The 26495-nt window shown below is 40.7% G+C and overlaps 2 protein-coding genes across 4 annotated transcripts; both read left to right on the top strand.

The window, feature by feature from the left end:
- The first annotated feature begins 233 nt into the window (after positions 1–233).
- fam98a (family with sequence similarity 98 member A) lies at positions 234–7059 on the top strand. Its single transcript, XM_072391577.1, has 8 exons — positions 234–358; positions 982–1130; positions 1478–1612; positions 2772–2953; positions 3202–3282; positions 3381–3497; positions 3710–3877; positions 5784–7059. Exons 1-8 carry the CDS (start codon positions 321–323, stop codon positions 6447–6449), a joined length of 1536 nt encoding a protein of 511 aa, XP_072247678.1. The 5' UTR covers positions 234–320; the 3' UTR covers positions 6450–7059.
- Positions 7060–7431: 372 nt separating this feature from the next.
- On the top strand, positions 7432–22623 carry LOC140313470 (uncharacterized). Of its 3 annotated transcripts, none has more exons than XM_072391571.1 (8): positions 7432–7741; positions 15634–15779; positions 15875–16460; positions 18144–18732; positions 19254–19330; positions 19416–19512; positions 19609–19727; positions 21596–22623. In XM_072391571.1, the coding sequence occupies exons 1-8, from the start codon at positions 7562–7564 to the stop codon at positions 22112–22114; spliced, it is 2313 nt and encodes a 770-aa protein (XP_072247672.1). In that variant the 5' UTR covers positions 7432–7561; the 3' UTR covers positions 22115–22623. The 3 variants fall into 3 exon arrangements, with proteins under 3 accessions (XP_072247672.1, XP_072247673.1, XP_072247674.1); XM_072391572.1 differs by having other exon boundaries at positions 21599–22623; XM_072391573.1 differs by having other exon boundaries at positions 19431–19512.
- Positions 22624–26495: the final 3872 nt, after the last annotated feature.

The raw sequence follows: 26495 nt of genomic DNA on the forward strand, positions 1-26495 counted from the left end.
TAAATTGAATAGAAAATGGATGGAAGGTCTGTCACGTAAACTATTCTATAAAGTTTTCCTAGATAAGCTATAATAATCTATAAAATAATATAAGGTTTATCTTGATTTTTTTTCGTTTATTGACTTATTTACCATCCTGTACAAGCTCCTGTTCTACACTCCCGTCCCGTGGTGGCGGTAAATTTCCTCGAGCTTGTTTATCAACTCCCAATGAAAACAAATGAAGAAGAAGACCAAGACCAAGTTAAACGTGTACCAACTGAGCTGGCCGATGTGAAAACTGTCCTTTAGTACGTGATTTCTGAACATAAATTTCTGGAATGGAGAATGACATTCTTATCTCTCTTGAGGATTTAGGGTAAGTGAAACAACAGTAAATGTCTCCTGCAGTGTTTGCCTTTTATTCTAAACCCGGCTCCCTCTCCTCTGCTCCACGTTAGCTAGCCAGTGCAATATAGCTTACTTTAGATAAACAACTAATCTGATGTGGTAGCAAAGGCTTTTTTTTAAAGGTGGTGATTTCTGCTCTTGTCTATAGGCGTTATAGTTAAGCATAGCTGTGTACATTCAGCTACAGGCAAATTTACATGTTATGCGACGAGATGCGTCAGCAGAAGTAACGCCCGGTGCATTCCTGTCAATCAGCCAGTTCAGGGTCAACTTTCTAGAAAGTTGACCTAACAGTTTGATCGGTTATTTGTTATGCTAAAATACGTAGTATATTAGTAGATTAGAAACATTTATATAAAGTTTAAGTTACAGTTTCTCTGACGGCAACAGTGAAGGCAGTTGCCGTCGAACAGTAACAGCAACTAATGCTGCTAGTGTCTGGCAAGAAAAACTAAGAAAAAAACACCTGACTTTGTTGAAGACACGGGACAATACTTCTAATGTGCACTATCGATAAGGGGAATCAGAAGGCAAGGCTTGTGGCTGAAGATTTAACAGGATTTTTTTCTTTGTATGTGTGTATATCTTTAGCTACCAAGGCCCTCTGTTGGAAGAAGGAGCTCTTGATTCTTCTGTGAGCAGTGGAGCAGTTTCGCCTGAGTTTACCAAGCTCTGTGCCTGGATCATCTCAGAGCTTAGATTTTACTCCAAACTGGAGGAAAATGTCCATGCAACTAACTGTAAGATCTGTTTAAAGTCTTTGATAAAAGCAGCTGATGGGGACTTTTAAAACCTTTTAAACACTGACAGAATAATTTCACTTCAGATAGCTGTGTTCACAGTGGATGGTAGCCATGCTGTGGTTCATCTTGGATAGTTATTTTTATCTAAAGGTAAAAGGGGAAAAAAATCTGAAAATAGCTTCTAAAATCTCTATCACTTCTGCGAGAGAGGGATTAGACCTTCAAGAACCTGAAGCTCTTCTAGGGAGGTTGCAGACTTTGATGTGTCCATGTGTGAAACCAAGCCAACATAATTCTTTGTTCAACTGACATTGTATGCAATACTGTCCTTTAATTCATGCAAGGCCCAAGTGAGGCTGAAGGCTTTCAGCTGGAGATGAGTGGTCTGCTGTCAGAGCTTGCCTGTCCTTACCCTGTCCTGACCAGCGGAGACATCACCAAGAGGTTCCTCAGCAGGACTGACTGTCTGCTGCTCATAAGTATGTTAGCAGTATTTAGTCACATCTTTATTCAAGGAGCAAACGAGATGTAAAACCTTTTAGTTTACATTGAACTGCAGATTAAGTACAGGTTATGCATGTGCCACACCCACATATAATAAATACCCAGCAGTTATTGATGTGTAATCTCAGTTTATCGAACTGAAAGAAAATCTGTATTGATACAAGATGTATGATCATGTAAAGAAAAGGGAGAGCTAAAAAAGCGACATATTACACTGTGTCATTATTCAATTAACAAAAACTGAGACAAAACACAGAAGCAGTTTAACTAAACTGACACAGAAGAGACGTTCTTTAGTTAACGATTACATTTTGATTTATAAGATGTAAAAAGACTAAAATACTACAGAGTCAGTCACTGTACACATGTGATTTCCAAACAGCAGGAGGGTCTACAGGCAGCCTGGTTCTGCCACTGAGTGCTTTAATTCTTTTTCTGTGTAGGACTAACAAACTACATGTGATAACCAAGAGCAGCTGTTTAATCTTAATACCTGGAAGCAAGAGGAGAGACACATTTAAAACTTGCAGTCAAGACACACAAGTAAAATCAACCATCGATGTGCATGTTAAAGTTTCCATGAGAGGGCTCGCATACTCAATTAGAAAAGCATTTCATTGGAAACAAAATTGGCCTAAACCTTGGAGTGCAGGATGAATTGTAAATTTCTGTCAAGAAAATGTCAAACTCTAAAATACTGTTCAGAACGTTGTATAAGAAGTGGTTTCATGAGTTCTTCAAAGAGCTTGAAGGGTTCATACTTGTGTGGATGCTGGGTTAGGTTCCATCCTTTTCAATGATGTGCTGCATTTAAAAAAAAAAAAAAAAAAAAAAGAATCTTAGTTGATAGCATCCACTCGACCACTACAAAAGTACAAAATGAATCATAATTTGTATGTGCCAAGATTCAGTGTGTCATAAAACACAAGATTGTATGAAATGGACTACAAGATGCTACTGCCACAAAAAAACTGAGTGTTGACATTTAGAAAACTGCATTTTATAACCCTTAATAAGCCCTTTTGTTATCCCAAACCAGAACTATTGTTCTGTACCAGTTATAGAGAGGGCTATTTTTTAACTTAAACATCTGTTATAAAGATGTAATCAGGTCCAGCTTTGTACCTGTATCAGCCTTTTTAGTGTCTGAGTTGGAGGCGTCGAGGATGATCCTCATTAACAAGCCTCAGAAGAAAGCCCAGGAGTCTGGCAGCCCCGTCTTCCAGGAACTGAAAGGTATCTGCGTGGCTCTGGGCATGTCCAAACCTCCAGCCAACATCACCATGTTCCAGTTCTTCAGTGGAATTGAGAAGAAGGTCAGGTGGTTGGACTTTATTTTCTGCCTTTTTGTTGTTTACCCACTGAGGATTATACATTTTGCATACAGGATAGAACTTTAAGTCCAGGGATACTGTCATGTCACTTGTTCTCACAGCATGACAGGAAGTCTGTTGTTGCTTTCAGTTTGGTTTTGATCTACAGTCTGACTGGAATGTATACGCTGTCCATGCATTCGTATGACACACATTTGCATGTTTTTGTACATCATTTTTTTACATCCTAGTTGAAAGAGGCCATAAGTCGAGTCCCAGGAAATCATGTAGGAGAGCCTTTGCTGAAGAGGGCTCTTGGACCTGTTCACTTGGTAAACACTTGAATAATGACTGAAATACGGTGCACTCTGCAAACCCTGCATTGGTGACTGACTCCTCTCTTATTTGCTTGCCTTTTCCAATTAATCAGGAAAAGATTGAGGCTATAAACCAAGCGCTGGTAAATGAGTATGAAGTGAGAAGGAAGATGCTGTTGAAACGTCTGGATGTGACAGTACAGTCCTTCGGTTGGTCAGATAGAGCCAAGGTAAGTGGCTGCTTGGAATTCTTGGAGATATACAATATATATATATATATATATATATATATATATATATATCGTTGGCACCAACTGTAGTGTGTGCAATGAAATTACTCAGTTCTGTCATAACATGAGTTTGAAAGCTTAGTGGCGCCTCTGCTTTTGTGTGTTAAAACAAAACTAAATGTCCTTTTTTCCTTTTGTATGTGTAATGGCAGACACATGCTGAAAACTTGGGAAAAGTGTACCAGCCACTGCGCTCTGCTCTCAGCACCAAAAGTAAAATCTCTGTTGCTCACCTTCTTGCGGCTCGACAAGACTTCTCTAAGATCCTTCGCACAAGCAGCGGAAAGATAAGAGAGAAGACTGCTTGTGCCATTAATAAGGTGGGGAGTTGCACTCTTTTTCCTTTCCGTATGTTCTGTTTCTGCAGTGTTGTCAGTCAAATTGCTGTGTGGTTGCTTGTCTCACAAACGTATAGATATTTGATGTTTGCTAAAATTTGCAGTCTCTTTTTTTTTTTTTTTTTGTGACCGAGACAAATTGGTCTCCACCTTCATATAAATACCCAGTCCTGTGTTAAAGTCCTGATCCAGTCCTGGTTTCCCTCCAAGCAGCCTGACTTTCTTGTAATCTTTAAAGTGTCCTGATCAACAGTTCTCCTGCTTTCTGAAGTTTTTCTTTGAACATTTTCTGAAATTTTCTGAAAAAGTTTTTCTTTGCACATTTTCTGCTTTTTCCCTCATCTTCAGTCCTTGTTCCTGAGCATTTTCAGAGGAATGTGTTTTTTCTTTGTTCAGTCACTTAACTCTGAGCTATGAACCATTCAGGCAGAAAAAAGGCTCCTAACTCAAGGGATGAACCAGTGTTGTGTCGACACATAACAGACAACTTAGCAAAGAAGCCATTTTAAACTGGATCTTTAGGCACTTTGTTACTAGCAGCCTGTCACAAAGGCACATCATTTGTTCCCATTTCTTTAGCTGCATCTATGAAAAACAGCAAAGATAACACAGTTTGACAGACAGAAAATAGGATTTCTGCAGCAACAAGGTGATTCCCAAAGAGCTATTAGCTGAAAACTTGGAATATCTCAGCATGGTGTGCAGTGTGTCCTTAAAACATTTGAGGAAGCTGGACAAGTGGAGGACAAAAGAAGAAGTGTCAGGCCTAAAAAACTATCTACAGCAGATGAACAGGATCTGAAAGTGATGTCCTTAAGAAAGAGGAAAAAATCCAGCTGTGACCTGACAGGACCTGAGAGATGCATCTGGACCTTCAGCTGATCCATCTACTGTTGGCCCAAGCCTCATCAGAAATGGTCTCCATGGAAGGGTGGCTGTCAAGAAGCCATTCTTAAGGAAGGGAAACAGGGAGAAAAGGCTGAGCTGTGCCAAATGACACAAGAAGTGGACTGAAAATCAGTGGCAACAGGTCTTATGGAGGGATGAATCCTCCCCAGAGCCCGGACCTCAACATTATTGAAGCAGTGTGGGATCATCTGACAGAGAACGGAACAAAAGGCAGCCCACATCCAAAGAAGAGCTTTGGGATGTCCTTCAAGAAGCCTGGAGAACTATTCCTGAAGACTCCTTAAAGAAATGACAGAAAACTTGTCTCAGAGGGTTCAGGCTGTGTTGGAGAATAAAGGAGCTCAGACCAGATATTCACTTTAAAGCTGCTTAGAACTGTGTCAAACTTATATACTGCATTTCCATCCATGTTTGCACATGATTCAATAAATTGCTGTTCCTTTTCCCATAAAGAAATAAGTCACTTCAGTCTTCTTTTGGCCCATTACTTTGCAGTTGCTGTGTGATCTCCTTTTCATTTTCATGTTTTTTTTTTAGTTTTACATTCACCCTGTAAAACTAAAAAAGTTTTACAGGTGCCTGGCTGAAGCTTTTGCCCGTGGATCCAAGTAGTTTTGTTTCCACTCTCCTTCGTTTTTTTTCTCCTTCAGAGCTCGTGTTTGACAGTAGAGGGTTTCTCTGTTTTCAGACATAGGATACTTAACATTAATGGTTTCACAAACCTGTTGAAGTGACATCATTCAGTTCAGAAATTAGTTACTTTTGCATTCTGGTCCTCGCAGCTTAATTCAGACAGGAACTTTGTGTGTTCACAGTATTTTCCACAGTAAATCAAGTGAGCCATACCACTAAGGCCCTCAGAGGAACAGTTTTCTCCCAAGTCTTTTCACCATAGTATTTAATATTGGTTATGCTTTTGTTTAGCTTGTGTGCCATATTGTACTCACAGCTGTCTTATTGCTATTTGTCTCATCCTCAGGTTCTAATGGGCCGCGTGCCAGACAGGGGAGGCAGGCCCTGTGAGATCGAACCTCCACCCCCAGAAATGCCCTCCTGGCAGAAGCGTCAGGATGCTCCCCAAGGTGGAGGACATTATGGTGGAGGACAGGGTGGCAACAGGGGGGGCTACGATCACTACTCCCAAGGTGGCCGCGGAGGCTATGAGAGAGGAGGGGCTGGACACAATGACAAGGGAGGTAGAGGAGCTGGCGGCAGAGGGGGAAAGGTGCAGGGAAGCTGGGGAGATGGAGGTGGTGGAGGAAGAGGTGGCTATAGCCAAGGCCACTATCAAGATGCAGGAGGGCATCATGGGGGAGGAGGGAGAGGAGGTTATGGAGGAGGAAACAACCGAGGAGGAGGAGGAAGCAGCAGCACCCAAGGCGGTTACCAGGATCCCAGCTATCATGGAGGGGGTGGGGGTTACCATGACAATTATCACCAAGACGGAGGCTGGCATCAGGAGAGAGGCGGGGGCCGAGGAGGACGAGGGGGAAGGGGAAGAGGTAGAGGAGGACAAGGCGGTGGCTGGGGAGGCAGAGGGGGGCAGAATTTCAATCAAGGAGGACAGTTTGAACAGTTCTTCCAACATGGAGGACAGCACTACAACCAAGCTGGCTTCAATCAAGGCAGACACTACACCAGTTGAAGACACAGTGAGGCATCGCTGCAGAGTTCAGATCGACTACTTCTCATTCATGAGCTGATGTGAAATTCCATGTCTTCAGCATTGCTACTTAAAATGTTACACAAGGAGCTCAGACCTACGAACACACATCTGTTTAGCTCTCACATCTTCTTAGGGATTGCAGTTCTAAAGTAGTCTGCCTTTTTTCAACCGGGTTTGTTTTCTTTGTTTCATTATCTATTTTTCAGGCTAACAGCTCTACTGTGAGTAGTTAACTGGATTCTGCTACTTTTACCTCGTCTTGATACATTATCAGCCTTATCGGATATTGTTTCTAAAGCATGAAAGGGTCCTCAGATTTCAGTGTTGGGGCACCTACTGTGTACAGAGCACATCAGTATTACATGTAGGTTTCTGAAAATATAGTTTCATTGAATTTGGTGATTACTTGAAAACATTTGACTTTTTCCAGTTTTCATTTTGTTTCAGTGTATTTGACTAAGATATCCTTTGTTAGTTATTTAAAAGATGCCGTCTCACATTGCTTATGGATGGTTAAATGCATAAAGATACGGATGTGCGAAGGTTTGCATGGATGTGTGAATGAGCAATAAAAGTTACAAAGAGATTATCACAGTTTTCATTCAGTGGTGTAGTAAAGTAAAACTTAATTTGGGAAGAAGTGAACAGTAGATCAACCAAATAATGATTTCCACATACATTATTATTAAGTTAAAGCACAGAGATGAAAACACTACGCTGGGCAAAACTTGAGGAGCTTTGATTTTATTTTGGGGGGTTTCCAACGAGTTTTAATAATCAAATTAATATATTTATGTTGTGTATCATATGCAAATAATTATCTTACCCACATACACTGACGCATAGACATATAAAGAGTCTTTATGTCTATGCACTGACGGTTTAACTGAGTGACTCGTGCGTCTTAGCCATACACTTTTACTTTGAAATACGTAGTCCGGATGTGTGGTGTCTTGTATTTCCGGCAACAGTAATTCATACGCTGGACTGAGACGCCATTGCATGGCAAAAAAAATAACATTTACATCGAAAGTAGTATTTTTGCTCAACTTCTGTTCGAAACTCTCTGTTGGTGAGGTACAGTCTGAGTCATGTACCACCCAAATCAATCTGCACGGGCCACTGCGCCGCCGTTTGGCCCTCCGCCACCCCACATTCCTTCCTTCAGACTTCAAGGGGCCTGTCCTGTGCCTCCTCCTGGACATCTACCCCCAGGAGCATCGGATAACCATTATCTTCACAACAGGCCACCAAGAGGACACTACATCAGAGTAGGTACCCATGACTAGCACAACTAGCTTTTAGCTAAAAAAAAAAAAGAGAAAAGAAAAGAATAATTTAGTTTTTAGCTGGTTCATTCATGTGACGTACAAATGATAGTTAGCTAGCGTAAAGCAAGGAGTCAAGGTAGCAACGCAGTGTAAGATGCAACCAGCAACCCTTTTTTAAAGATATACATCCCTATGTTCCAAAGTCATGCTTGAACTTATTCGTGTCTTCTATTTAAGCGTATAGTTTTCAAGCTTTATGGCTGGTGTACATACCCACCTGACATTATAGACTGACAGTCCGGCAGCGAGCTGCATGAACTTCTCAACTCTCCACTGTTCATATACATTAAGGTAAAGCAATATGAGGGTTAGGGATAGGTGAGCATGTTGACAAAGGCCTGGATAGCTGTGGGAAGCATTTTTATTTTATTTGTTAGTGCTGTCTCTTATATTGTTCCAACCAGCTCTGGCTTTGGTATCACTTGTTTATGGCATTTGCAAGCCAAAAATATAAATCAGCTTTCATGATCATCTTTGACCCAGCCCTGGCAACAATTATGGCACCTCCACTCCTTAACCATGTCTATTCCATTTTTCAATTGTTTTGTATTTCTTAATTTCTTTTTACAAAAAAAAGTGTGTTTTCTCTCTCTTTTGTGGGCAGTTGAGCGGTCAGAGGTCCGTTTCACAAAGCAGATTTAGTGAAAACTGAGTTTTTTAACGCTGAAATGAGGGAAACTCTGAGTTTTCCGTTTCACAAATGGAGGTAAGTCAAACCAGACAAAGAGGGGTAACTCTAGCCTATTTCAGAGAGAAAGATAACTTAAGCTTTCGGTCAGTTACCGTAGTAACAGACTCTATGACCCTAACCTGGTCGGGACCAGGTTTTTCTCTGTGAACCTCGAGTTTCTCTCTCTATCTCCGCCCTCTTTCAGTCACACGCCATTTGATTTCCTCATTCGTACAGTCAGCAGGCGAGTTTTGGCGTAGCCTAGTTCTTCTAGTTCTGGAAGTCCATTAGGCACAGTAGGAGGCAACTTTTGTCACGAACATGTCCTTTAGACAACGATCCTGTGGATAAAGGTGCAGTATTACTGAGCAGAGAATTAAATATTCGTCGGGAGATGGTTATCAGACCGCGCATAGATGTTTTAGCGTTTTCAGACAATTATCTTTTTGAGCGGCACCATCAGAATCTGTTGGGACAAAAGAAATAAATATTTGTATGAATAGGCTTAAAAAATACATCTGTAGGCCTGTTACATTTTCTAAAGGCACTTGTGTCTCGGGGGGGTGGACTCAGAGGATGAGCTCCCTCCAGGAATTCCCCCAGCCTCTGGCCTTCCAGTATTCTGGCTTAGGGCCAGCGGCTCTGCCTCTGTTAGAGGTGGCGGTGCAGGACCACCACCCGTTTACAGGCATCTGCCTTCTTTCTGTTGGCTGAGTAGAAGTCTGTGTTAGTTAAAATAGGCTTGATTATTTAAATGTCTTCATATAGATGAAGACATTTATGTGTGTGAAAACAGCATTATGTTGGGATAAAACAGCTGCACAGTCAAATAGCCACTTAATATTTACTTTACAGTGTAAAACATGATCAAAATGAGGTGCCTCCATGCCGAGGTCTGACCTGTTTCAACAATGTTTTTATATTTCATCTTAAGCTGCTGCCCAGTGCGCTTCTCCCCTGTGGGATTGCACCTAAATGAAATAAATGAATAGGCTGCCATTCAAGCAGTTTCCCCTGTAATATTGTTGTGATTGCAAAGGACTACATTTAAACTTAGGCACTGACCCGAGCAGCAACGTTCTCCCACGCCGTCTCCGTCTCTTTTGCAGCTGCAGCGTGTTGAACTTCTTTCTAAAAACATGTTGAAACTCGCCGTGTGAGCGCATTCAGATTTCCAATTGGAGGTTGGTGAAAAGCGTAGCCCTCCTCTTCCCTGTTGCCATGGTGACTCATCAAATGGGGGCTCCATTGATGCTGGCTTTTTATAGTCATGGCGCAGGCGCTTATTGAGAGTTTTCTCTCTCAGAGTAGATCAACTCAGAGTTCAGGATTAGACTCAAAGTTTGATGAACCTGCTTTGTGAAACGGACCCCAGGTTTCTTACAGGATCAGATGTCATCTGTGTTCACAGGGTTGAGGTCCTGTTCACATCTGTGGATGGACTGGCACCTGTAACACATACTGTACGTGTGGTCCTCTTCTGGAACTGCCATGGACATACACTTTCTATTCAGAACTAAGAAATTGTATGGACAGTATTTTGGCATCTAAAAGCTCCTATGAGTTCAGCACTGCTTAAGTGCAGTCCATCTTTTCATTACTAATAGCATGAGGAGAGAACCCTGATGTGTCCCTTAGACTTGTTTATCACAGATGCACAGTGAAAACATTTTGATATTTAAAAAAAAACAACTTAAAGTTTCTTATAGGATTAGACTCAGAGTTTGTTCAACCTACTTTGTGAAATGGACCCCAGCTCTGAGAAAACTCTTTCTGAGTTTTGTTGAAGCTTTGACATTGCTTGCTTTAAGTGTCTCCTGGTTGCCACCAACTGCAGCTGGGTGTAGTCACCCTCCCCACACTGGAAGTGTGTAATATGATCCAGGGATGTCCAAAGTCAGTCCTCGAGGGCCGCTGTCCTGCATGTTTTAGATGTTTGCCTACTTCAACACACCTGATTCAAATGAAATGGATCTCTTCAAAAGACTGTTAAGTTCTACACAAGCCTGTTGCCCACATTTTTCATTCCATCAATATTACCTCATCTGTTAACATTTATGGAAATTTATTTTTGAATACTAATTTGAAATTTTTCACATTCGCATTTCAGTGCATCTTAAGATTTGTTTCCCTGAACCTTTCTGAAATAATTAAGAAACAAATGAATCACCTAAAACTAGATTGATTGGTTAGTGACCTGGTCACTGTAAAAGCCATGACTCCTTTATCCTGCTGGGAATACTGTGAATAATTATTTTCTTTAACATTTCTCATCCATGACAACATGCTGATGTTCAGATTTGTATGGTACACAAGCTACATTACAGCTGCACCTTTCTATTGGAGGTGTGCATGATCTCTGTGCCTGTGTGGGCTTTGTTCCTCGTACAGTCCAAAGATGTGCGTGGCAATAAAGTAAAGTGGTACTGCCAGATGGGTCGTTGGTATTGATGTTAGTGGTTGCTTGTCTCTCTGTGGTAGCCCTGGTCACCTGTCCACACTCAAATAAAGAACTTGTTGAATAAACATGAACAAAAGAAATTATTTCCCTGCAATTAGATGGATTTCTTTCAGCACTAACTAGTTGTGTTGTTTTAACCTAATGTACTGATGTTGGGTCTGATTCAGTTAAGTTGGTTTAACTAATTTTACAAAGGTGCAAATTACAAAAATACATTAAGTAGATTAAGAACAATTTATTTGGGTTAGCGACGGGAACACAGCATAACCTATGTGAGTGAAAACTGATATAACTACATACAGTTTGATCAAACTCATGTCAACAAACACACTGTCGTGCCGGGAATGACAGACTTAATCAACTTTGAAAATATAACTTTCAAAACAACAACCCTTTCTGCTCGTGGATATTGCAGTAGTATAAGATAATAATGCACAGATTGCATTAACATGGACATTAATACATTATTATAACTCAGCCTTTTAGCCCAATACTCAGCAAAGCAAAGCTTGGCACAAGTAGGTTCCATTACTATGATTATTAGTTTGAAATCCTTCACTGACTCAATAATTGTTGATCTCATTAATCTTATCTTTATGTAGAACCTGCAAGAAATAATCATTTAAAAGGTCTAAACTTAATAAACAGCTGTGCTACAAGCATATTTCTATTTAGTCAAATGGGTTCTTTAGTTGAAAAATTTGCAAAGGTAGATGTTTTTGCCACATAGAAGAAATATGCTTGCGTTACAAAAATTTGTTAAGTTTGTATTTTTTTTAATACACTCAAAAATGTGTCTATGACACATACATTATATTGCCATAAGCATTCGCTCACCTGTCTTTACTCGCATATGAACTTAAGTGACATCCCATTCTTAATCCATAGGCTTTAAAATGACGTTGGCCCACCCTTTGCAGCTATAACAGATTCAGCTCCCACAAGGTTTAGGAGTGTTGATGGGAGTTTTTGGATGTCATGTTGGAACAGGAAGGGGCCATCCCCAAACTGTTTCCACAAAGTTGGGAGAATTAAATTGTTCAAAATCTCTTGGTATGCTGAAGCATTTGGAGTTCCTTTCACTGGAACTAAGAGGTCAAGCCCAGCTCCTGAAGAACAACCCCACACCATAACCCCCCCCTCCACCAAACTTTATACTTGGCACAATGCAAGTACCGTTGTCCTGGCGGCGTGCTTTACACCACTGCATCCGACACTTTGCATTGCACTTGGTGATGTATGGCTTGGATGCCGCTGCTCGGCCATGGAAACCCATTCCATGAAGCTCTCTACACACTGTTCTTCAGCTAATCTGAAGGCCACATGAAGGTTGGAGGTCTGCAGCGGTCTTCATGACTGAGCTGCTGTCGTTCCCAACCGCTTCCACTTTGTTGTAACACCACTGACAGCTGACTGTGGAATATTTAGCAGCGAGGAAATTTCACGACTGGACTTGTTGCACAGGTGGCTTCCTATCACGGTACCATGCTGGAATTCACTGAGCTCCTGAGAGCGACCATTTCTTTCACAGATGTTTGTAGAAGCAGTCTGCATGTCGAGGTGCTTCAATTTATACACCTGTGGCCATGGAAGTGACTGGAACACCTGAATTTAATTATTTTGATGGGTGAGGGAATACTTTTGGCCATATAGTGTGTATATATATGTCTGTGTGTATATATGACCTGAGAAGAGAACTGCTGACTCGAACTGAGGATATCATTGGGCGGTGAAGGAGCACTTTGAGGATTTCCTCAATCAGGCCAGCATGTCCTCCATTGAGGAGACAGAGTCTGAGGACTTGGGAGAAGATTTGTACATCATCTTGGCGGAAGTCGCCAGGCTGGTTAAAAAGCTACTTGTCGTTAAAGCACTGGGGTGGACGAAAGTTGCCCTCAGATGCTAAAGGCTCTGGATATGGCGGGACTGTTGCATGGAGATATGGAACAACATCTGTGGAGTGGCGGACTGGGGTGGTGGTTCCCATTTTTCAGGAGGAGTATCTTAGGATCTTGTGCACAATTGATGGCAGGTTTGGAGTGAGAGATGGACACACAGATTGGGGCTTTGTCAGCTGTAATGGTGGTCCTGCTCTGGTCTGTTATGGTAAGGAGGGAGCTGAACCAGAAGGCGAAGCTTTCAGTTTACTGCTCCATCTTTGTTCCAACCCTCACCTCTGGTCGCAAGATTTAGGTAGTGACCGAAAGCGTGAGGCCATGGATACAAACTGCTGAAATGGGTTTCCTTCGGAGGGTGGCTGAGCTCAGCCTAGAGATAGAGGGGAGGAGCTCGGCCATCCAGAGGGAGCTCAGAGTGCCCAGACTACGTGGCAACTCTTAGGTATTTCATGGATTTCCCAACTGTCACTCTGCTGTAATAAAATCCTGATTTTATAACCGCAGCGTCATCTGACAAAATCCCCATTCAAGTAACTTAAAGACATCTGTGTGAATTCAGCTGTACTCACATGTACCATGATCTCCCACAGAGGAGCTTAGAAGCAGCAGAATGTCTCTCAGAATGCTTCTCACACAGGCTGCAGCTTTGTTGCAGCTTTTTCCACGTATTCTGACCACCTTCAAGGCAGCACCAGACAATGCAGCGCAAGTGGATCAGACTTTCATTAATTTAATTTACCTGCTCGTCATCAACATGGGTAAGTTTACATAGCACTCCATGTTTCTTAAAAATAAAAAAGGAGGAGTGCTAAGCTGTTCTTCATGTTATATATGTCGAGGTTACTCTTCAGCTAGAAAGACTTTTCTTGTTGCAAAAGCTAACAATTATTATTTAAAGTTAATTTATGTCTTCCTTTTGTGTATTTGATTTGAAAGCCCTCGCCAGTTGGGGCAGATGGCCACCCTTCCTGTTTCTGGTTCTGTCTGAAGTTTCTTCCTTTTAAAAGGGAGATATGTCTTTCACCTTGTGCACCCTCAGGATGGGGAATTTGAAGAAAGAGAAGTTTAGATGAAATCTGTTGATTTCTTTAGCTAGTCATCTTTTAAAAAAATGAATTGGCTTTGTATCTCTTGGACTGATTTGGGTTTTAATTAATTTGATTGCATTGGATTTTGATTGTATTACAATGAATTGGATATTAACTGTATTGAAGTGCATTGAGATGACATTTAGCACTATATAGAATTGAATTGTGAATGCTTTTCAAATTGTTTTGTGTATTTTGCAGGGTAAAATATAAAAGAATGAACTGGACCCTGGAGATATGGGTGGAAAAGGGGAAGAACTTGCAGATGCAAAGAAGAAAGAACAGATCTGATTTGCAATTATTTGAATTGATTCTTATTTGTGGATGAAAACATGTAAAAGTATGACAGATCAATTTACCATACAATACAAGTGATCTTATCCCTTCTTGTAAAGTACTTTGTAACATTATTACAAAAATGCTACAAAGAGTAGACTATTTCTATTTTTACTACTATCATTGTAAGACCTGGTAAGACTCAGATGACTTTTTCAGTGTACTGATACATGAAGCCTTTAAACTGAAAGAAGATGTACATTTCTGTCTAGATGTACTTTATACACTTTATCTAGAGATGATAACTATGTTGATTTTGTAATGGTAAATAAATGGTCAGAAATGATTTAACTCCGATGAACTCTGAATGACATGCAGAGTTGTTACACATCTGTGTAACTGACATGAAGCATGCTCTTGCCTTGTTTAACTCCTGTACTTGCAGCAAATGAAAGCAACTTTACCAAATGCAGCGAAAGAGGCAAAATGCCTACTCAAACTTCTATTATGTGTTGCGGAAGAGAAACTCTGTCAAAGAAGAGTTTGAAACACAAAAAGTATACTAAAACTTCATTTTCTTTTAACTAAAATGTCAAATTCTTTATATGTTTTGAAGTATTCCAGTGATTTCACGTGAATTCACAGTTTTAGCTGCTCAATTTTTCAAGTGTGATGGGACTATGTCACACAAAGAGGAAAGCTTTGAAAAATGTACTACTCTTTTCATTAACCACGAACGCCAATCAGGATTTTTACAGTTCCATTACTTATTCACGTAGATTTGTCGTCAACCAAATGTGGAAAAAGAGTGCCGAATATATATATATATATATATATATATATATATATATATATAAGATTTTTCTGAAATAATCTTCAGAGGCAGTAACTTCGTTCAAAAAAGAACTTTACTTAAGAAGAAAGCAAAAACAAAGTTGCAAGATTCACTCTTGGCTCGTCAAGCGAATTGGACAAAAAACTGTCTTAGGGTTAGGGTTATGCTTCACCTGGTCTGAGAGCTAAATGGTTATGTCATCAGCAGCATGATTAAAGTAGCAGTTCAACATTTTTAAAGAAAAACTACTAAACTTTGTCAGCAATGTCAATATGGTTTTTACATGATCTAAAGAGCAGCAAATCTCAAAACCCTCAGAAATCCTCCAGAAACTAGTGCTCAAGACTCTTTAAAAGATTCCAAGAAAATCTGTCTGCTTGGAATGAAATGTAAAGAAGTGAGGGCTGGATCATCACTTGCATAGCAGGTCTTAATTCTGTGTTACTGGTCAAGAAAACAAATAAAGCAGAACTTGGCATCCTGGCTTCGTCACATTAGCTTACAAAGAAAAACTCTTTAGCCACTGTTAAATGTTTTGCCCTAACTGATGATTAATGCAGTTCTGTCATGTACAGCCCTTAACATGAATTCTGAATACTCTCAGCCCCACTGTAGCAACTTCTCCATTGACCGTAGTACAGTGATTGCTTTGGGAGGAAGCCAGCAGATTGTCCCTCCTGCAGAAACTCCACATCTTCAAGTCCCTCAGTGGACTTCTAGTGTTGTGGAACATCATCATCCAGACAACAGGTACTATATAAGGTCATTTGTATTAATCAGAGCTGAAGCACTTATGTATCTGTTGTTTTTGCCAGTGTTTGAAATACATGCTTATTCACTTCTAGTGACCGAGCTGGTGAGGAATTTCTGAGATGCATTGCAGCCAACAAACCGCTCCCAAACTATCTCAAAGGGAACATGGCATACAACCTGGCTGATGCATTTAAATCTGCCAATGTCTTGAAAGAAGCAGTCAAATCAGACCCTCAGTTCCAGAAGCATGTGGCCAGGAGCAAGAGTCGTAGTCGAACCCGAAGTCGTGGCAGAAGCCGTGGCAGATCTCGAGCTAGAAGCCGACCACTAAGCAAAAGCCAAGCACGCAGCCGAAGCAGGGGAAGGAGCAAAAGTCATGTTCGTGGCAAGAGTCATGCCAGAAGCAAAAGCAGGGCGCGCAGTAGGAGTCGGAGCCAGAGCCGCAGCAAGGAGAGTCACATACGAAGCAAGAGCCGAGTCAGAAGGTCTAAGTCACGAAGTAGCAGTGGTGAACAGAGCCATGGCAAAGACAGAAAGAGGAAGAGGAGTCCTGGCCGCTGTGCTCGCAGTAATAATCTAACGGGGAACAGTCTGTTGGAAGGACTAAAACTCGTCATGAACAGCAAAGATTTGGAAGACAGGCTACCTACTCTCAAGGAGGCCATCCTCACTATTCAGGTAGAGCGAATCATTCATGTCACATATTAAGAATCAGTTGGTTATGAGTATAATATTTTCATAAAAAATCAGATTGGTATTGTGAGCCATTTTCATAATTTTGCTTCTGTGGGAAACCATAATATAACGAAATAATCTCATCTTTAAGAGGTTTTACAAAACTGCTGCTGTAACTTTCAGAATTACACACATTTCTCCCAGATATTTATCACATGATTGCACATTTTTGGACAGCATTTGGAGATCTATTAAAAGCAAATTCAGCTCTTTGATCAACTCTTTTAACCTTTTATATCCTTAATTTGTCACGAAGTAAAAGGCAAGAGGCCACACCTGGTCATGAAACCATTTATCAGCTAGTTTTCCTGTTAGAATTCTTCCAATTCTTCCTTTTTAATTTTGTGAAAATGATAAAATTTCCTAAACGATTAAAGCAGTATCTGTCTGTGATCCCCTGGCTCAAAGCCAAAAGACGGCCATGTCATAGCCATCATAGTGGAGTATAAAGGCTGTCTGGATACTTATGGACCCTACTTTTTCTGTTCCACACTGCTGGTGGTGAGCATACATTTATGCAAGATGTATCTGATGGTTTTAGATTCACAAATCCCCAAAAAACTATTTTGAGTTACTTTATTGACCAAATTTGGAGAAAAAAATTGAGCAAATCTAGAATTTGATACAACACACTCAAAAAAACTTGGAGAGGCAAAATAAGACAGAGAAATTTGGAGAAAATTAAAGTAACATCGTTCTGTAAGATTCTTCAAGCAAGGATGTGCCGTGGCTCACCGCTTTGTGCAAAAATCTCCAAGTGAAAAAAATGAATAGATGAATTAAAAATTTTCAATGTAAATTTTGCAAAAACTTTGTTGAATGTCCATCTGTTGGATGAGCTCGGAGCCCTCAGGCAGCACTGCAGGAGAAACCGTCAGGCCACCATGATCCATACAGCCACATGGGCTCAGGAGGAGCTGGGAAAAGCATTTCCACTCAACACAGTCCACGGCTGCATCCAGAAATGTGAGCTGAAGCTGTATCACATCAGGAGGAAGCCATATATCAGCTCTGTGCAGAACCACTGATGCAGAGCTGGATGTTGGAGTTCTGGAGAGACAGATGCTGCCATCAAGGTGACGTCTTTTCCCGGGAGGTCCGTGGTTATTTCAGCAGGACGATGCCAGACCTCATTCTGCAGGACTTCCAGCAGCTTCAGACACACAGAGTGTGTGAGCTCGGCTGCCTGCCTGCAGACCACATCTGTCTCCTGCTGCAGATGTTGGAGCATCATGAAGAGGAGAACCAGACCACAACAACCAGGGACTGCTGAGCAGCTGAAATCTGGGATGGTATGGGATGATGGAACACGATGGGAAACACGACTCTGGAACAACTTTTACTGAGTGTTGATGCTTCAGATTTTGGATTTGCTTCTATTTTCTCTCTATTCCTGGAAAAGAGGTTTTGAATTAGTTGCTTCTTGAATACTATAAACGAGCACTAGTTAAGTGCTTTAAGATGCTGGATTTCAAGTTTGACTGATGCTGATCTATGTAAACTCAAGTAATAAATGCATATTATTTGCATGTATTGTATGTCCTTTAAGATCAGATTTGCAGGCCAGCATAATAAAGTGAAGTGCCACATATTGTACATGTAATACTTGTGAATTCTTCTACACAGGCCTCAGATGAAAGCAAAAGAGTGCAGTGTGTGGCTGATAAGCACAGCAGTCAGCAACATGACCGCCACGACAACTCAGCATCGCTGGAAAATGACAGCATGCTGCTTCCCCATGAAAGAGTGGGCAGTGACTTCTCTTGGCTCCAAGAGAAAAGTGTGGAGGACATCTCAGCCCAGAAAGCCAATGAGCTCGAGGATGAAGAGTCATTCTTGTATGGCACTCAAGCATCTTCTCAGGTTGGACATAATGACATACTGCAGGAAATGGATAGTTCTAGTGTTGGCAGTCACCAGAACATGTCCCTGTTCAGTAGTCTCCGAAATCTTCTTGATCCGAAACAAACCTTTCAAGTGGCTTCATCGGCCTTTGTCTCTTCCGGTTTGGGTGGCACGGAGTGTGAGAAAGTTGAGAACATATTGAATAGCCTTGGTGCATCGTCAGATGTTTGTAAGGTTAAGGTGAAGACGCAAGGTGCAAAGGAGGGCAACAAGCTGACTCCTGCACTCCTCAGTTCAGACACAGCAGTATCAACGATGAATAACCCGAATGTTCGGAAGGCTCTGGAGTCTCTGCAGTCTCTGATCAAAGGTAAGAACCTTTAACTGTAGCACCTGTGATAGATTACTGAGCCCTTCTTTTTTCAATGAAAGTTTGCATTTGGTTTTAGTTTGTGTGAATGTTCTTTGATGTGATTCCTACAAACAGGAGCAAGAACTGAAGTATTGAAAGAGGGATTAAATGTCTTAAATTAACTTCCATAAACCATGAAAACAACCAACCTCCTAAAGGACGGCAACAGTCAGCTGACAAGTCACACAGTGAATGTCTAGAAATCAATAAAAACGGATCTTTACAAAGTTAAATTTTGCCATGTATTTTACTAACTTAATAGCTTTCTTTCAACATTAAATGACAATGATGTCTCAGACTGATTTTGGATTCCTGCCTCTTGAGATCTAAAGGAAATTATTTTGTGACAGCTGAAGGTGTGCACAGTTGGAAACTGATACCATCTGGTCTTATCTTTTAATTTCTTCATTCTACAATTTACAGTGATGTAAATGGAATGTGTGCAGTTATGAATATGACTTTGGTCTTTTGTCTTTAAGCCACGAAGGAGAAACGGACAAAAAGTGATGAGCCATCTCAGACATCATCTGATAAAGTGAAGGGAAGGGATTCCCAGGTAACATCTCAGTCACAAACTACAATATGAAAGAAAGGCAGCACATTTTCTAACTGTTCTCCAAACGGTAACTTGTGTTTCGCAGGAAGGTGACAGAGAGGAAAGGAAAAGAGAAAAACAAGCCAAAATAAGTCAAATGGGGACATTGGCAAAAGAGTTGGAGGAGCTGTTTAAACAGGATGGTAACATGCTGTTCTTTTAAACTCTTTCCCTTTTCTTGTTCCCCACCTCCTGTAATACTCCTCGTGTTTTACTATGTTTTCCTTGTCCGTTTGCAGGACTGAGTTTTCTGTCTCCAGTGATTGGGTTTTACTGTCAGAAATGTGAGGAGTTCATAGGAGATCTGAATTCAGCTGAAAAGCATGCTGCTATCCACTGCCATAGTAACTCCAACAGTGTGAGTATCCACTGCCTCCTGCTAGATATGAACTCCTTTTTTCATGTAAAGAGTAAATGGACAGCACTTACAAGCACGTACACATCATGCACACAGTGACGATGCATCACTGTCGCTTAAGGATTCAGTATCTTCATAGTCTCTGAAAATATAGCCTTGATTAATAAAATTCTTTATGACATTTATGTTAAGTTCAATAAAGTGCTGGTAGCATAGGACCAATAAAACGGTCTCAATTATCACAGAACAACATGTGCCAGTACTGAATGTGATCTGAGGCGTCCTGTATAATCCTGACTGTGCTGACTTTTATTCAGAGCCTTCACACACAAAGTCCATATTTTTCATCCAATGTTGATTTTTTTTGATGACAGATCACACATTGGTTGGATGTTGTTTTTATGTGAGGCTCCATTATTGTCAGCAGGGTATAAAACTGGGCCACAGAAATCCTGAAATGCAGCTGCAAGCGGTTGGGACTCTGCAGCTCTTTCATCATCTGGTGAAACTGTCCTCGGTTTTGACATCAGATCGGAAGACCAAACATCTTTTTTTTTCTATGTTGTTGTGAGAGGAGCACACAGTCATCCTCATTGCTCCATGGCTCTGTTTGCCTCATATATCAAATACCTACAACAGATATATTAATTGAATGTGCATTAAGCTTTTTTACATATTTAAAAAATGAACACCCATACAAAAAGCACAGGCTCTGTCCCCTAGGCCAGGAATATACTTCCTTTTTAAGCCCAACTTAAGCAACTTGCTCCATGGTGGGTGTAACTGCTCCCATACCTGCCTGTGGATTATGCCTGTTGCTGAGGATTCCACCAGATGACACAGAATGGAAAAAACTTATTTTTCCAACTTTTTCCTCTGTGCACGAGCATTTCCAAGGTGGTGCTGATTTGTCACTGTGCAGTAGTAAAGATGCATGCTCTGTACAAGCTTGTTCTCAAAACTTTTTTTCAGCTGCTGTGTCTATGACCCTACTTGTGATCCCATTTGGGCCTACACTGCACCTACCAGTCACCTGCACATTGCAGAATTCCAATGTGTAGTGTTAATTTCTGAAGATGTGCACAAACAACACTCCGAACACAGGATATGAGGCAGCCATGATAAATGCTTGTATCCATGATTAAAAACAAATATATTTACAGCTTTACCTTGCTGACATGTCATCTGCCCAGCATGAAAAAGTATGTTAAGAGCAGTTAGATGTCCTCAGAAAATCTTTGAAATATTAAAAGTGCATTAAACTACACACACACACGTCCATAGGTGTCTGCTCAGACAGAATGGAAACTCAGCATGCCTTTTAGATTGTTCAAGCCAAGTGGGCGTGGCTTCTTTGTAAGAATTGACCTACTGATTTGTGTGAACTTAAACCCAGTCACTCTCATTGTTCTTATGATTAACCTCATTTGACTGAATTGGAGCTTAAAATCATTGCAAATGTGTTACTGTTGCGCTATTATATTTTTCCTACTTTGCCCATTTACACTAACCTACCTGAGTAATGGCAATTACCTCACAGGCATTAGATCAGACATAGATGCCTGCTAACTGTTCTGGACAGTGTATACAAACCTGCAGATGAGACTGATGGAGGTTGCTCTATGTATCATGCTGTGGCACCTTCTGCTTTCATGATTTCTAGCCTAGTTTTAATGCCTTGCATGAAATCTGCTGAGCACAAAGACTCTCAAATTGGTTATAATCAATGAATTTTCTCAGCTTTATATTTGAGCCCGATTGCTGACAAGGCAAAAGCTGTAGTTCCCTACCTCACTACCCGATTCTTAAACCTACTGTACAGCTGCTGCTTCTTTTTTTCACCCTGAATTTTTGTCCTCTGTTTTCAGCAGAGAGAGCAGTTGGACAAGCATGGTAAAGACAGCAAAGGACACTCACACCATCACAGCACTGCCAGCAACCAACATTCCCACTCATCTGAGAGAGGGGATCACAGGGAACACAGTCACCATAGAAATTCAGGTGACCACAGGGATAGCAGGGACTTCCAACGGAACACGAAGGATGCGAAAGATCACAGAAGCACACAGCATGCAGACAACCTCAGAAGCCACAGGGCTGGGCAGGAAAACATCTATTTGAAAGAGGAAATGAAAAAAGAAATGATGCTTATAACCGTGTCCCGTGGACTGACACCTCCAGCTCAAAACATCAGAATCAAGGAGGAGGTGACCAAAGAGCAGGCTGTCAGCAAAGACAAATCTTCTAAGAGCAGCAGAGAGACAGACATGAGAGAAAAAACTGTGAGCAGTGCCAGTAGTGACGATGATAAATCGCCTGAAACAAAACAGCCAAAAAAGAAAAAGAAGAAAAAGAAGGAGAGAAAGAAGAAGAAGGATAAGTCTTAAATTTTGTATAATACTTGTCCTTCTCCTCAGCAAGATGATGTCATGTTGTTGCTGCCCAAGATTCTAAACTTTTCGATCTTTAAAATCTTATCTTTTAGCTTCAGAAAGCCATGTTGTTTCATTTCTCTTCCTGGTAGGGAGGTAGGCCTCAGAGTGTCATAATGCAAACAGCTGAACTGGACACATTCTCATCTAAGTGCATTTCCCAAATGTCAGCACACACCTGGAGACTTTCACACAGCGGTATGTTGATGTCTGGCAGGGAAGCCATCTTCATTTCATCTTGGGAGTAAATGTTTGAGAAAAGAAGCATTGAGTTTTGCTATTTTTGGCAACACGGTCATCTTCATTGCTACATTGCCATTTGCATTTTTTTACCACTGACTAGCAGAAATGCGATGTGTATTTAAATTTTCATCATCTGAAATACAAGATGGCTTGTGTCTACCTTATGGCTGATAAAAGGAAGACATGGAAATATTTGCATTTCAATAAAATGTTTTTTTAAAGTCAAATGTTATTATTGACGAGTTCTTAATCTCTTTAGCCCTTTTCTCACATAAACTCTCACAGGTCACGCTCTAAAACATGTGGAGAACATTTCAGGACTCCAGTCCTTGTTTGAAAGTGGCTGTTTGCTATTACTACTGAATTGGCAGCATTTGGAGTAGGTGTTTGTCTGTTAACATCAGCAGGTTGTTATTTTTGAATGCTACATGGCAGAAAACCAGTATGTGTTATAAGGCCTTTTTCTCTGCAGACATTTTGACTTGCCACAGCAGAAAAGCAGGTGTAGTAATACACAAGTTTCCCAGCTCATGTACAGAAGCAGAGTGGTTTCTGTGTTTGTTTTTCAGTTCCAACCTCAGGCTATTCGGTGCAAGTTCTTGCTACCAATTTGTGGACACATTCGGGTGATCAGGGACAAATGAAGATACTTTTCAAGTACGGTCAGCAGTCCAGCATAAGAACGGGCTTTTGAGGAGCCATCACTGTGAAGACAGTATAATCCCATGGTACTGTTTAAATAAGGAAACAAGCTGAGTGTGGATAACAGAAAGGGACCCTAAACTGTGTGGCATTTTGTTTGAAATACAAAATGGCTCCCCAAAACAGCTCTTGGAGGTGACAAGGAGTGACACATTCCAAAGCCAGAGCTTCACTCTGACAATGTTTTGCAAGGATGTCACATGCACCATTGTCTGTGCCCTGAGTTCCATGCATCTCCTCATCAGTCTTGGTGTTCCATTCAGACAAGTCAAGTACAGTAGGGGAGACTGGGGCAAGATGAGCCATTTCTCATATTTTAGCAATCATAGTTTTATCGCTAACTAAATGATATGCAAATATTTCAGGATGTTGTGCATCTCTTCAAACAAACAGAATGAGTGTAAACATAACTGTTTCCATAGTATAGCATGTTCAAAAAAAGATGTCTTGTGGCTCAACTTACCCCGTGTATGGGGTAAATTGAGCATAGGAGTGGGGTGAATTGAGCCGTATCCCTTCACTTGCCAAAGATGTGGCCTCTGCTGTCTGACATGATAGATGTAGTTGGTTTTTGAACCGCTTAAGCCAATCCACTCCAGGAAAAAAGTTCTCTTAACATTGATGCCAATAATATTTTTCTACTTGCATATAAATTGAGTTTGCTTGAATTTTCTTAGCGAGCTGGCTGGTTGGCAGTAATTCTGGGAAAGAACCTTGCATATTTAGATGGATCTCTATGTTCAATATCTCCAGCTACCTGCTCGTTCTTCTCTTGACCAGCTGTCTGGCACAGGGATGTTGTTTCGCTTTGAAACTGGTCTGTAAGATTCTTCACATGTTTGGCAAGTCAGTGCCATCTGAGAGAATCCGTCTGGCCTCTGCTACTCTGCCGTAGCTTGTCTTTTTCAAAAGTACATTTTCTTTTTTGTCAATGTACCTCTTCAGTGTCATTCTGTCTATATTGGCATATTTTGCTGCTGCTCTAATAGACTTTCCTTCTCTCACTTCACTGGTGGCTCTTTCAAGAACATCAGTGGTGGTTCCCCTGCTTGTTTTGCGCTTGTATACTTGAGGCATGATGTTCACTCTGTAATCATACAAATGCAGAATCCTGATTTAATAATCAAGACATATAGGCTACAGCCAAAATACACTTATTAAGTGCATGGCTCAACTTACCCCCACCGGCTCAACTTACCCCAGAGCTACCATTTTGACTTTATTAGTTCCCACAGCTAAAATGGTGCACTTTTATGCTAGGTTCATGGCCTCATGTTGTAGCTCATAGATACCACCATTGATGTATAAAACAAATTTAAAATTACCTATTTTGATCTAAACACAATTCTCATGAAACTTATGATTGACTAAATTCACTTTAAAGAGTGAAAAATGTTTTTTTTAGAATGTCTAACCACTTTACCCATGTGGCTCTTACCTTCACAGACTCCATGAAATGATGCCTTCCTCCTAAATATTTGGTCACATGATGTTTTTTTACCGTTTCCTAGCAACAAGGGGTGGCTCAACTTACTCTTTGGCTCAACTTACCCCAGTCTCCCCTATCTGTTCATCTCAGAATGCCCTTTTCACTTTCACCACTGGATGAAAGATGTAACATGATGCAGTTATTTTTCTACTATTTAAGAAGCACATTTCATTTTAAGATCTGATTATTCCAATTTGGGTTTTTCTTTCTATACTTGTAGGCAGAAGTTTGATGTCGATGGTTCCAATAAAGGTGAGTGGGCTGTCATCTTCAGTATGAATACAGAAAAAAAAAAAATGTTGCAATAGTTTTCTGTGGACTCTTACAGGCAACATACAGACTACATCTACAAGTAGATGAACTGCATTTAGAATGTTCCTTAAGTCAAGTAGAGTTTTATTTCCGAAGATTTCTTGAGGTTTTCTAAATACAAGTGCTTAAGACAGACAAAGTGCACTAATGTCCATGTTAACAATACTAATGTACAATCTTTATTGGTGCATTGACACAAAAGCTGCATTATATTTAAAGTTGTTAGCTATAACCAATATCACTTACTCATCTGCTGCTTTGGGCTGGCTGCAGGGTAGTGTAGTTAGTACTGTCACCTCACAGCAAGAAGGTTCTTAGTTTGAGTCTCAGCTGGGTTCTTTCTGTGAAGAACACTAATTAACCGAACTAACACATGTATGTTAGGCCAATTAATTATTCTACATTTACAATTGGAATGAATGTACATGATTGATTGTTTCATTTGTCTCTGTGTGGCCCTGTAATGGACTGGCTGCTGGGATCGCTTCCAGTCCCGTCTGTGATCCTGAATTTGAAAAATTGGGTGGAGAAAATTAATGAATGGATCTGCTGCTTGGCAGGGTAACATGTATGTATTATATATACGTATATATAATATATATGCTCATAGGTTTTGTAAGTAAACTTAATTTGGCAAGTAACTAATTGTAGTTAAAGAATGATAGATATGCTTACGTAAGTTCCTCCAGTTCACAATGTTTGAGTTTGTCTGCCTCGTTAAGCCGATGCGGTGGTTCTGTGAAAACACAGATTTTTAAAAAACTTTTGTGCTGGTTATGTATGTACTGGATTTTTTTTTTCACATCTTTTTCACAATTTTTTTTCTTGAGCTTTCTGAAGCACAAGTAATGCCTAGAATAAAACTCCAAAATCCAGCTGAGTTGAAGAGGAGATGTTAAAGATGCAGAGCAGGAACAAAGTGGAGAAAAAGGAGCAGGAAGTTTAAACTATTTCTTTCCTTCATCATCACAGGAAATTTGAGATCACTGGTGGACAAGCTCGGAGCCCTGACGAGGACACAGCAGGAATATCAGGGAGGCGATATTATTTGTTTCAAAATCATGGCAGCAGGAACACCTGTAACATCGTTCTACTCAGCTTTGAGACTATATTGACAGACCAACAGATGACAGTGAAGGAGGGGTGTTACCGTCCATGTTTACAACAGATGATGTAATCCTGGACATGTCACAGAGGAGCGTCTTTGCAACCCAGATGTTGACCTGTTGCCTACTGAAAGAATTCCTCTGTGATACCTGCTGACACTGTGTGTGACATCATCAACTGAGTTGTTGCCAAGCTACAAGAACAGCACTCAAATCCATCGATGACCATCTGTGAAGATAGCTACCACCTCTCTCTGCCACACTTCCAAAAAATGTTTGTCAGCTGATTTTTCAATGAATTTATTTTGTTTTCTAGCTTTAATCTCTAATGATAAGTTATATTGCAGCTATATCATTTATCTTTGGGGATTGATAAAGTATTATTGAATTGTTCTACTGTTCAGAACAAATTGTCCAGTAACCTGTTTGTCTGTCTGTCACTTGTGTTCAGTGTAAACATTCACTGACCGGAGGTGGAACGAAA

The sequence above is a fragment of the Leuresthes tenuis genome, unplaced genomic scaffold (assembly GCF_036924035.1).
Source record: "Leuresthes tenuis unplaced genomic scaffold, fLeuTen1.0.hap1 SCAF_8, whole genome shotgun sequence".
NCBI lineage: Eukaryota > Metazoa > Chordata > Actinopteri > Atheriniformes > Atherinopsidae > Leuresthes > Leuresthes tenuis.

Excerpts from the sequence above, each read along its gene's own strand:
- fam98a (XM_072391577.1), top strand. The coding sequence starts at position 321 with ATGGAGAATGACATTCTTATCTCTCTTGAGGATTTAGG. Across the intron at positions 359-981 it reads ATCTCTCTTGAGGATTTAGG|CTACCAAGGCCCTCTGTTGG; the intron begins GTAAGTGAAACA and ends GTATATCTTTAG. Across the intron at positions 3,878-5,783 it reads CTGCTTGTGCCATTAATAAG|GTTCTAATGGGCCGCGTGCC; the intron begins GTGGGGAGTTGC and ends TCTCATCCTCAG.
- LOC140313470 (XM_072391571.1), top strand. The coding sequence starts at position 7,562 with ATGTACCACCCAAATCAATCTGCACGGGCCACTGCGCCGCCGTTTGGC. Across the intron at positions 7,742-15,633 it reads CAAGAGGACACTACATCAGA|CCCCACTGTAGCAACTTCTC; the intron begins GTAGGTACCCAT and ends GAATACTCTCAG. Across the intron at positions 19,513-19,608 it reads GGAGCTGTTTAAACAGGATG|GACTGAGTTTTCTGTCTCCA; the intron begins GTAACATGCTGT and ends GTCCGTTTGCAG.